General features: G+C 40.6%; 2 protein-coding genes across 2 annotated transcripts in view; one reads left to right on the forward strand and one right to left on the reverse strand.

Annotated features, from left to right (window-relative positions):
* The window catches only part of LOC134173239 (spermatogenesis-associated protein 7 homolog), a 51,603-nt gene extending 46,060 nt beyond the window's left edge, over positions 1-5,543 (forward strand). The window contains exon 11 of the mRNA XM_062637036.1: positions 5,418-5,543. Coding sequence (XP_062493020.1) covers positions 5,418-5,543 — 126 coding nt within the window. The remainder of the gene's footprint in view (positions 1-5,417) is intronic.
* The window catches only part of CENPF (centromere protein F), a 36,021-nt gene continuing 26,892 nt past the window's right edge, over positions 3,657-12,785 (reverse strand). Inside the window, exons 14-15 of the mRNA XM_062637034.1 lie at positions 11,682-11,875; positions 3,657-8,691 (exon numbers count right to left, since the gene is read on the reverse strand). Of these exons, the coding sequence (XP_062493018.1) occupies positions 8,482-8,691; positions 11,682-11,875 (404 nt within the window). The 3' untranslated portion in view covers positions 3,657-8,481. The remainder of the gene's footprint in view (positions 8,692-11,681; positions 11,876-12,785) is intronic.

A 12,785-nucleotide genomic window follows, 5' to 3' on the forward strand; every position in this document is an offset into this window, starting at 1 on the left:
ACTGGGAAACAGGGACTGTAGTGATAGAACAAAGGGTGATGGGCTTCAGCTTAAACAGGGGAAGTTCAGGTTAGACACAAGGCAGAAGTTCTTTACAGTGAGGGTGGAGAGGCACTGGCACAGGCTGCCCAGAGAAGTGGTAAATGCTCCATCCCTGGCAGTGTTCAAGGCCAGCTTGGACAGAGCCTTGGGTGACATGGTCTAGTGTGAGGAGTTCCTGCCCATGGCAGGGGGTTGGAACTGGATGATCTTTGGGTCCTTGCCATCCCGAACTGTTCTGTGATTCTGTGAAATACAAACAGATGACAACATACTCTTTACACCTGCATAGCTTACAGCTTTGATTACTTCAGCACTGCAACTAAGCCTGATCCAGGCTATGCTTTAGTTATATGTCAGCAAGCTTCAAATGAGATCTAGAGGGGGGGCAAAGAGAGGAAAAGGTGACAGTCACATAGTTAGAACACAGGATCAAATCTCAGCACCATGCAGGTCCGGCCACAAGCTCTCAGAGTCCTCAGCCTTCCATAGTCTTGGCTGCTGTACTGGATTTTTCCCTTTTGGTGAAGGTTCACTTTAGCAGTCAACTCAGCAAAACAGAGCAGAGAAGATAGAAAATTACCCTATAATATTTAGAAAGAGCAGCCTTGCAGACAGCTTTTAATGACTTTTAAATTAGTTCAGAAATTACAAGAATCGATTTAGAGCTATGGAAGAGGTTTTGAAGTTGCTCTTTTCACTGTTCTTGGGCATTTCTTAATGTCTATTAAGGCCATAAACTTCTCAAAAATAAAACCCCTGACACTGCAGATTGCAAATCTCATCTGTCATTTTATCAAAGCATATGCACACAGAAATCCCTAGCACAAGGAGTTTGGATTATGTATGTTCTGAGCACTGGTGTAGTGTTCAGAACTAATATAGCACTGAGCTAGAAAAGTGATTCTTTCAAAGCACTGGACATTATTGGTTTCCAGCTCCATTATTCATTGTCCTTAATATGTTTCAACAAGAACAACTCCTTTCTGTTAAAGGATTCAATACCCATTGTAATGACCTTTCAACTGAACTGGAGTTTCTAGATTTTCCCCCTAGGTTTCTTGAAATCTGCCCATCTTTTGCCCTTTCTATGTGACAGACTCTAGACTCCATTTTATGCCATGGATACCCACATGTCAAAGAGAGGCTATCATGTTTATCATCTCTTAATAAAGCAGAATTCCTTGGGGATGCTCTAGTAATCCTAATTGATTAACCCATAATCCATTTCCCACTTGATTCATTCTTAATGTAATATTAATCATTTCCTCAGTCTTGAGCAAGTCAGCCCACACTGGTCAGGTCCATTCTGCAATCATCTGCCACTCAGGTAGGTGAAGTGTTTAATTGCTTACTAACAGCTGGAATCCAACCTGGGGACCACATATTCATCACCATTTTCCCGTCTCCCATGACGACTGTATTGGATCATCGATGTATGTAGCTTATGGCTCTTTGTAAGGCTGAAATATACAAACACATGGTGTCACAGGGAAATGGGCTTTTTATAGAGAAAAAGCAACCCCTTTTGCTCCAATGAATTCTGGAACATCAAACTGGTGTCTTACTTCTGAGAAAAGGGTGCCCATGGTAGGCATAACTTTAGAGCCCAGGCTATGATTTAGTAGCAGTCTTCCACATTATTTTTATAAAGAAAAGGTAAATTTGCTGCTACCTTATGCAACATGTTTTATGGAGCTCTGCTCCATGGTAGCTTACTGCATGCAGGCTCTTATCTTCCCACAGGTGCTTACAACAGAAGAGGCCACACTAGGGAAGGGGGATGAAAGGGAGAGTCAAGTGCTTTCAAGCAGTTACCTGCACTGTAGATGCCTAGAGATATTCTTCTACAGGCACAGAAGCACCACAGATGTTGCTGAAGCATTTCTAGTGCTGTAGTAGCTGCAATCTTGTAAAGCAGTGCTTGTATTTAGCATAGATGGAAACTGTTTTTGCAATGTTAAAACTAAACTCTTCCTGCAAAGTTCAAGACTGTTCTTGTAACATGCTGCGACTCCTGACTAACCCCTCTCATGCTGTTACTGCAGCACTGTTGGAGGCGCATAGAATCATAGAATCAGCTCAGTTGGAAAAGACCTTTATGATCATCAAGATCTTTACCCCAGCACTGCCAAGGCCACCACTAAATCACTAAGGGCCTCATCTACATGCGTTCTGAACACAGCCTTTTGTCATGGCTGGCTGAATAAATGACCAGCTTACGTACACTCACTGCAGTTTTGGTTTGATATTGGATTGCTTTTCCTACCTCTTCTTCTGTCTTGCCTCTGTGCCTCCTCCCAGCACAGGATGCCTTTTCCAGGGGGATTTAGCTATAAAAAGAGATAATCTAGACTGCAGAATTTCTTGCAAATGAAAAATGAAGTCCCTGCACTAGAGTGAGCTAAAGGAAATAAATGAATGAGATAGTGGGGACAAAAGTGAAACACCTACTGAACTGAAACTTCATTTCAGGCTTTTTCTCCATGTTAATTAAGTATTGAGGAAAATGGATGCAGAAAGCACATTTTAAAGCAATCAAGTACTGCCAGAAATCAAACCAGCAATTTGAAAAGAGAACAACACTGCTCTCTGGCATCTGACGAAATAAGCTATTTGACAGGGAACAATATGTGCAGTACTGGTTAATTGAGAGGTGAGGAGAAGAATAATCATAGCTACATTACTGAATTTATAGAAGTATCTCCAGCGTACCACAGGGACGATATGAATGTGTGGAATCCTCCTGCCTTCTACACCAAGCCAGCAATCACTTCAGTTTTTACAATGTACCCTAGGCAGCAATGCAGAAATAGCAACTGTGGTGGCTGAAACTGGGAGCCTTGCCTTTAAAATGCCAGTAAAATCCCACACTTTCCTCTGCTGTGAAGAGATACGGGATAAGAAACAAGTGGAGAAGAAATCTCCACTAACGCTTGCTGTCCTTTGTTACAGCTCAGGGTACGGTACAGCCCTTTACCAGTTGACAGAGGTTGGAAAACAGCTATTCCAGCACCATTCTCTTTCCTGGAGTTGATTCAATAACCTTCCATTTTCCCCCATGTCATTTCAGCACATTCAAGTGATGCTTACAACGCAGGCAGCATCCTGCTGTGTCAAAGAAACCAGAAATAGGGATCAAGACAGCTGAACAAACCAACCATTTGGTACCCTCCCATTCATAGTAAAAGCACTGTGTAAGGGGATGTGGAGTTAATGGGAGATTATTATTCAGATTCTTTGATATAAGCCAATAGTTCCACATGTAACAGGCTGGTTTAGCAGAAAAGTTGTTGATTTGAAGATAATATCAGAAGCCAGACACGAAACAAATAAAAAGAGGAGTAAAAGCTGACCAAGCTAACCAAGTTAAAGAAGCACTTAAGCAAGTAGGAGATCTTGGAATCACAACATGGATTCTTTTCCTCTGTAATTTCTCACAAGGAATTAACAAGAAAAAAAAAACCAAGAGGATGAAGTATTGGTCATTTCCATTAGTACATTCAGCCTCTATGATCTGAATCCAAGTTAATTAAAAAAGATCCAAACTGTGCTCCTCAGGAGAACTAAAATCTTCGATCACCCAGTGCCAGCCAGTGACTGAAGCCACATGTACCTTTAAGTATCAACAACAGTACTGAAAACAGGTTATTTTTCAGCATGGGGTCAAAAGAATACAGAACATTTCCCCTTCTCTGCAGTGAACAAAATCAAAGCAGTCCCCAACTACAGTTAATAATTTCCCACTCGCCCATTTTGCCTCTAAAACCAAAACACATCTGTAATCTGATGCGGATACACAGACTTCTTGAACAAGTCAATCTTCCTTCACAATGCCAAACGCATTTACGCTGCATTTCATTACATGAGGAACTCAGCAGGCCTCCTAAATAAAGGAATCCTGAAACACCAGTACTGAAAGCAGATTCTCACTGAGCTTTCACCTGCTTAGTTTATGGAGCAGCAGAAAAGCAAAATACAGAAAACTGCTGATGTTGCTGTGCACCCATCAGTGCACTCACCTAACTATTCCAACAGCTGAATTGTTCAAGCCAGCTGCACTGGAATCTGCTAAACAGATCTGGTTTATAGCTACACCATGTTTTTCTAAGCTCCATACATTTTCTGAACTCTACACTGACAGAAGTGCTTGGGGGTGCCTAAAAGCGTGTCAGAGAACATGCACACACAAATATATGTATATCAGAGGAGATATGCCTATCTCCTGTCACTAGAACTGTAGATATACTTAGTCTATTAAGCAAATCCACAACACTGCTTTTGAACACTGCCATTTCCATCTGCTTTCACACTGGTTCACCATGTATTCAGTTGTCAACAGCTTTACAAAGTTCAAACAGCTTTTTTCAGCTACTGTTTTCTGCAGAAAACTTCTGCCTTTTGCAGTTTGTGGCTATTCAGGATGAGGTAGCAAAAGCAGAGGGAGTTGGAGTCATTTTAGGGTTAGACACCTGAAACCTCAGAAGCAGGAACAGAGGGGTGGCACTTCGGCCATGGAGTGACACTACTTTCCCTACAATACAGAGTGTTGATGTCATTCAGCTGTGTTTCCCTGTCTAAAAGGAACTCATTTGCAATGTATAGTACTGTCCTGGGTTCCAAGTACTAACTGAGCCTAAACCACGACAAGCACAAAGAAAATCCCCATTAGGCGTGGGTTGCACTTCTCTGTCAAGGTTTTAGGGCAATACAGCATTATTGTTTGATACACACGCCTGGGACAAAACAGATTTGGATTCATAACCGCTCCATGTGGTATTTTGATTCCTCTCTTTAAAGTATATACATTTGCATCAATCATTGGGCACATCAACAAGATCAGTAAACTGGAGAGCGAGAACGGGTTTCTTCTTTCAGCTCCATCCTTCTCTGCCACTGGTTTTTACTGGACTGGCAGACTCTTCTGAGTGAGCTTGCTGTGAGCCAGCAAAATTAGTGATGGCAGCACCGTGCACAGGAGTGGAACTGCAGTGCAATGCAGAGCATCTTCTGGAAGCTGATGCTTGAGAAAATAGCACAGGCCCATGTTTGATAAATGGCATTTCCCCAACTAAGGATTAGTTTTTACAGATTCTGTACAAACTCTACCCTAATGGCAGTTGATGAGACAGTAGTTATGTCCTGGGAAGCACAGGGCTGTCTCAGGCCAGCCACTGCTGTGCTATTCCTGTGCTCAAGGCTTGGGGAACTCCTGCTCAGCTCTGCAGCTGAGGGGGCTCCAGAAATCAGGACAGGATCTGACCTGGCAGCATTTAAATTCTGACATAGGAGAGATCAATTCAAATATTGTTCCTTAATAATAAACATGGAAGAGCAGCAGCCAAACAAATCTTCTTTTGTTTTCCTTTCATTACTAGGTAAAAAGGAGAAGAATAGTTCAAAGCCTGAAGAAAGAGCTGAACATCATGAACCAGCCAGACCCTTCCATCAGCTGTAAGGGCGCATGGCAAACAGACACCAGCATTCCCATGACACGCTTCTAAACTTGTAACTTTGGGCACAGCAGAAAGCATTTGAAATTAGCCCAGGACAAGCAGCTAGATTTTACACCAATTACCATGCAAACCTTGTGCAAACAGGAAAATGAAGAAAGGAAGATCCAGCTAATGCATGTTCCTGTGACATAACACAGCATCACTATGGGAACAATTGGGTTAGCTTGCCAAGCACAATGCCAGCGCACCAAAAAAAGACTTCTTTACATGGACTTCCACAATCACAAAGCCAGATAATAAGTGACCTTTTATTTGTTATGGAGAGCTGACGCTGAGGAAACACATCCTATGCAATCCTCTCACTAGGAATTCTGATGAAACACTTAGATATTTTGATTTACAGAGAGATTGGATATTAAGGTTTTGATACACCTTTCAGAACCCTACATGAATTGTGACCTGTGGTCTCATCAGTTTGCAATAGGATGTAGAATATCGAATCCCATTTCCAAATGATTTAGGTATTAATGAAAGTAACTTAAGATCTCTTGGAAATCTTAGCCTGTATTAGCTCCTATGCCAAAAGCTAAGTACTACAATACATACTAGTTACTGGAAAATAACAGGCTTTGTAATCTTTCAAAACACAAATGCTTACTGAAATCTAAAGGCTTCTAAAGCACAAACATGGCCAAGTGGGAAAATATGTAACTATTAAAGCCTCAATCCTTTCTTCTAGTAATATTTACTTATAACATAGTTGTTTAAATTTGTCTGGTTAAGATTAGGCAGCTTTCTAAAGATAGATGTTTTTTTCCACACTCATCTCCAAGTGGGACACTTTTCAAGGCATAGGATTAAAATAGAACAATCACTGGGACAAATAAAATCACACCAGTTTGGGGTGGTTTTTTTTGCTATTATTTGCTACTAATGTGTTTTCACACCCGTGCTTCTACCTGAGGAGTGTTAGCTTTTTAAAGGATTGCTACAATTCCACACATGATCCCTAAATAATTTGAAGATACAAAACCTTATCTGAAATAATTGAACTTTGATGAGGAGCTTTGTTGGTACACTGACAGAAGATGAAACCATCAAAATGCATCCTTTAAGTTGGGCCTCTTTCAGTTCCCCTGGAAGATGCCTGTGGACATAGTGCCACAAGGATTGTTGTAATTACCTAATGCTTCAGTTAACAAACAGCTTGAGATGCTTAAGAAAAAGCCACAAGATCTACTGATCACAGCCATAGCTCTATCTAGTTGCTGAAGAATAGCTTGTATGTGAGGCTTTTGTTGGTTGGAATATTCTGTTAGACATGAGACAAATGCTGTATTTCTTCAAGAGGTTTTTCAGTTTGAGCAGCTTATTTCTTCTCATAAACTGCATTCTAAGAGGCAACGCTGTAAGCAAGGCAGAATAATAGTGTGTATGTAAATAGAGAAAATCACTCTCCTTTGCATGTAAATAACTCAAGTAAAACTTTATATTTGTAGCATTAGAGAAGCACTTGTTACACTTTGAAAGGTCAACTTTTAAGCTAAAGAATCTTTTTCAAGAAGCAGAAACATTACTACACGCTTTTGTTGAAAGGAGAAACATCTTTCTGATGGAAGAATAGTGTGAAAATGCCTCTCTGCTGTGCAATTTGGAGTCTTAGGGCACTACTGCTCAAGTACAGGAGTTTGATTTTCCTAACACCTGGCTTGGGCAGACAAGCATAAGCAATATTAATGACTGGAAAGTAGTTTCTGTTCAGTTGGATAATGACTGATTTAGTTGATGCCACCCTTTTCTCTTGCAGAGAATTGCTCTATGCTATTGAGCAAGCCAAATTAGACCTTTGAAATCCACAAGTACAAGCTGGTTGTGGTGAGCTTACTTGTAATGAATCATCCTAAATTCAAACGCACTATCATGAACTAGATGGAGTTAGTTTCTTAAACTGTTGACACCAGAATCTTAAATGCCATTTCCAGGTGAGTTACCTTCTTTTGGGATCTGAAATAGGATTTTTCTTGAATGAAAAGGGCCTAACTCAAGGTGTTTTATGTAGGTATTTTTGACACCTGAGCATTTCTCCAACACATCCACTCTCATTACATCAGGAACAAGTCTGCAGTGCTTTTCATATGAAGTGACACATTTGAGGCCAAGAATTGTGAAGGTAAAGGGTGACCTGCAGAGAATCAGCGGGCAGCCATTACTGGTAGAGCAAGGCACAGTGTGTTGTGATGTCCTTTCTGGTTCATAGTGTTCCCCTCATCTTGCTGAGGATTGCTGGCTAGTCAAGGGCCATTTTGGAGAGGTGAAGATGAACATTGTAAGACCTTCAGGTACATTCAAAGCCAGTACATACTGGGAAATACAAAGAAATGGTTTGGTAGGTGCTTAGTCTCAGGGTAAACAGACAGTCCTCTCCGAGTTTGTTCACACTGGGTCTCATCCCCCTTTGCAGGATGTTATTCCACCTGGAAGAAGGGATACCAGCGCACTGGAATTGTGCACTGAATTGTCTTATATCTGATTTTATATCTGGTTTTTCAATCACAAATGAAGTCACTGCTTCATTTTGAACTATCCAATACTGGTTGCCTCATTTGTCCTGGAACCTAATATCTTTAAAGATACTTCAGTGAGTTTAGTTTCCATTTGTAAATCAACCTTGGGCACACAGAAAACATGGCAACAATGAACTGTGGCAACATGTAGTCCACTTTTTCCAGAGTTTAATTTTTTTAACAGATCTATGAAGAATTACCTACCAAAAGTTCTACAGAAGTTCAGTTATACCCATTTCTTCGTCATTCCATAAGTTTGAGTGACTATTGGCGTTAGTAAATATTCAAGAACAAGCCCTGAAGGACCCATCTATTGTTCACCATTGGATAAGAGAAAATGGTGCCCTCTGTATAGTTCTGCTATTTCACAAACTGGGTTTTGTTCATCAGTTATTCTGAATTGTGATGGAGTCCACACCAGTTTACTGCACCTTACAGTTTTCTTTTTGCTCCTCTTGCTCAGGTAGTCCTTGTTGGTTTAGAGAATTTTTGGCTTTGTGCATCATATGACTCTCCGTGGTATTATCAGAGGCACTTTTTGTGGACTGCTTATATGGGCAAAGTGGTGACCTTGAAGTAGATTGCATTGGTGACAAAGCTGTTAGTGCTTGGGACTTTTCTTCACCATAAACCTGTAACACAAACGAAAATGTCCTGGTTTACTGGTAACAGAAAACCATGGGTCAAGAGACTCACTGCAAAGGACTAAACATTGGGAATTTGCAAAAACCATCTATACACATATTGAAAATATCTTGACAACACTCATCACTTTGAACATACAATACATTAAGACTTGATATCGTTTCAGTGTGCTGTAAGATGGAATATCTGCAACACAGCTGGCAAGCTATTTTGCTAGAAGCAGAGAAAAGCTAAACCAGGAACAGACAGTACCCAATCTGCTTACTAAGGTACCAGGTATAGAATCATAGAATAGTTAGGGTTGGAAAGGACCTTAAGATCACCTAGTTCCAATTGCCTGCTATGGGCAGGGGCATCACACACTAAAACCATGTCACCCAAGGCTCCATCCAACCTGGCCTTGAATGCTGCCAGGGATGGAGCATTCACAATTTCTTGGCCAACTTGTTCCAATGCCTCACCACCCTCACAGTAAAGAGCTTCTTCCTTATATCTAACCTAAACTTCTCCTGTTTAAGCCTGAACCCATCACCCCTTGTCCTGTCACTACAGTCCCTGATGAAGAGTCCCTCTCCAGCAAACTTGTGGGGCCTCTTCAGACACTGGAAGCTGCTCTGAGGTCTCCACACAGCTTCTCTTCTCCAGGCTGAACAGCCCCAGCTTTCTCAGCCTGTCTTCATATGGAGGTGCTCAAGCCCCTGATCATCCTCATGGATGTTGTGTGGGACAGGTTGAATGCTTTGCATAAGTCCAGGTAGATAACGCCAACTGCTCTGCCTCTATCCATCAGTTCTGTAGCCCCATAACAGAAGGCCACCAAATTGGTCAGGCAGGATTTCCCCTTAGTGAAGGGATGCTGGCTGTCACCAAGCACCCCATGGTTTTTCATGTGTTTTCCAGGAGAATCTGCTCCAAGATTTTGCCATGCAGAGCTGAGACTGACTGGTCTGTAGTTCCATGGCCCTTCCATTTTCCCCTTTTTGAGCATAGCGGTTACATTACCCTTTTTCCACTCATCTGGAACTTCACCTGACTGCCATGATTTTTCAAATATGATGGACTGTATCGTATTGTATCCAAATACTGTATTGTGCACTGAGGCCTGTAATTCATTTTCTCTGTATGTATTCTGGAAACATAAACCAAAGTTGTCACTGTTTTTGCTGACACCTGGACAGAAACCACTGCTTTCACATTTTAACTGATGTGCAGTCAAAGCACTCCATTTAAATCCTACATTAAATTCACATAGGAAAGGGAAGAAAGTTGCATATGAAAATGACAGGGAACATTTTAAACACCTTGAGGAATTTGCAACAGTTTGCAACCGAGTGTCTGAAATGAAGTACACATAAGTACCTGTCAAAGACAAGGAAAGAAGGCTTATTTCACTTTTAAAATAAGACACATAGTTTGTTGTATTAACATGAAATATAAACCAACATGTTTTAATGGTTTCAACAAACGATGAAAGGATATTCTGAGCAATTCCACCAGAAATTCCCAGATGTACACGTATATCCAGCAGTGTCCAAGAGAGGAGGACACACATTCCTGCAACTGTTGACTTTGGCATATTTACAGGTGGTGGAACAAAACAACCCTGAAATCTGAATGTCTCCTGCATAGCTGAGGGTAAGGAGTAGCCTGTCCTTAGACCCAGACAATACAAGCTTAGGCAAAGAGGAGAACTGCTTGGCAAATCCCTCCCCCAGGTAAAGTAAAACCAATTTATTACTGATAGCTTGTTATTTGCTGTAACCTTGACTATGGCCAGTGAGAGCCTACAACAAGCTTATGCCAGCTGGGAGGCAATTACTACACAACATTCTGTGTCCAAGGCTTCCTTTTGTTTTTGCACTACTTTGTTTCTTTAAAAGCAACAGCCTCAGTTTGTTTCTAAAGTTACAGGAAAACATACATAAATGAGTGGAAATGGAATTTATGGGCATCACTTAATGAAACAGTAATAAAACAGAGCTCCAGGCAATGTCTAATAAGCAGCAAATTTTGGCAAGCAGGGTAGTTAACCCTTGAAATGACATTCATGAATTCAGTGGAAACCCTCACTTCAAAATATAGATTTCCCATTGCTATAGCTCAAAACAAGGGAATATTTCTGTGTAACGTGGCAAACTGGAAGGATTTTTATCTAGTGGCATATTTCTGTGCAACCCTCATGTAAACAAGCAGCAAAATATCAAAGCTATTCTCTTATTGCTCAACTTGAGATAGCACTGTTAAAAGCTTTGAAGATTTCAGACAACAAACGATTTATTTCTGCCATAATATTCTCTATTTCTCTCTAATCAGTGAAGCGTTTGCACCAGCTTGGAAAGACCATGTTTTGCTGATGTTCTGTGAAGCACTCAGCAGTGTGCCATATTACTGAAATTTCATGCAAACTCCAGCTACTGAACAACTTTTTAACTAAAAATCAGCTTTCAAACCCTAACTCTGGTATTTGGTTTGATAACCTTAAAATCTGGTAAGCACTAACATGAAAGTCTGGTTTCTTTACCATCTAAATGTTCCCTATTTATGTGTTTAACAGCCTCTCAACTAGCTGTACTTATTTTACCACATCTTGAAGCTGAGATTCCAAGACAAGTTGTTAGGAGAAAACATTAAGCATCAATTCAGACTCCCAGAGGTTCATTCTTTTACTGTTAATGTTCTGAAACCTAAGAAACCACAGTATGAGGAATATCTGCTCTTTAATACCCATCATAAGAAACTGAAAATATACCTGTATTTAATCTGCATTACTTGGTGGGTTTCCCTATGAAGTCACAGATTACATCAAGGGAACAACTTGCAGATTGCTAAAACCTGTCACATTTTAGTGGTTCAGTACCTATGATCTTATCTTTACCACCTTATATATCCTCAAACTTACTTGGCAAGATGAACACGTTTTATGTATGTATTAGTTTCCCCCAGAGCTTTCATACCCAGATGTATAGTTTTAAGGTACCTTTTGTGGTTTGCTGCCACCAGATGTCGAAGAGGAGCGCTCACCAAGATTATCTGGTCTATGTTTATGTACATCGTGCGCAGGCAAAGGCAGTTTCTCGCTTGGGGAAGCCAGATGGGGACTGGTTCTTGGATTTAGGGTGGCTCGATGTAAAACGTAAGGGCTAACCTTTCCACTGGTGATATCAGCAAACCCTGAAAAAGAAACAGCTTTATTAAAATCAGCCAAATAAATTACACTGCCTCAAACAAATCACCTCTTTTTTTTCCACAATGAGGCTAAAAAAAAGAGGAAACTAAATTTGTTCTATTGAAGACAATGGATCAAAAAGATTACTGAACAGATCTTGGGTATCCCAAAATGCATATGCAAGCCTTGGAAACTGTAGGCAAGGTGCAACAGTGATTCTGCAGCTAAAGCTTTTCAAACAGTGTTTGGTCTTTTTATTTACAGGTACATTATTATCTAGAGAATAATCACAGAAACATAGTGCTGTTATCAGAATTCACTCAGAACACAATATGGTGACATGACATGCTTGATTTTTCATACTTCTCTGTGCGGAGAACTACAGTGTTACAGGTTATCTATTATATTCTCTATTTAGCCTAGAAGTCAAATATTACCTGGCACATACATCCTCAGAACAGAAAATTATTCCAGAAAAACAATGCTGGTAAGAAAATGAAATGCCAATAATGTGCAGGCTTTGAGGTGATTCAATATCTCTGTGGCTTGACTTCAATGACTGCAACTGCATTTATTTTAAAGGGGTACTTAGCAGGTTGCTGAACATACATTATATTTTTCAAGCCCTGATTTGTGCATCTTCTCAGTCACTTTCTGTTACAGTGAACCCTTGCATGGAGTACTTAATTTCACTGCATTCATAGTAGGAAGAAACTGAGTTCTCATGAAGATGGCAATGTATTACTGCTGAGGGCAAGGGAGTTTTGACTCCGAGAACTTTAATTGATTTATTGTATTGGAAATTAACACATTTTAAATTGCTGATACTGGCATTGAAAGAAATAAAAGGCCCCAAAAGAGGAAGACACTCAGCTTCCCCCCACACACAACTCTCCTCTCCAGTTTCTGGTCTCC

Source organism: Pezoporus occidentalis, unplaced genomic scaffold (genome assembly GCF_034315485.1).
Source record: "Pezoporus occidentalis ecotype Australia unplaced genomic scaffold, CSIRO_AGI_Poc_V1 ctg50, whole genome shotgun sequence".
Classification (NCBI taxonomy): domain Eukaryota; kingdom Metazoa; phylum Chordata; class Aves; order Psittaciformes; family Psittacidae; genus Pezoporus; species Pezoporus occidentalis.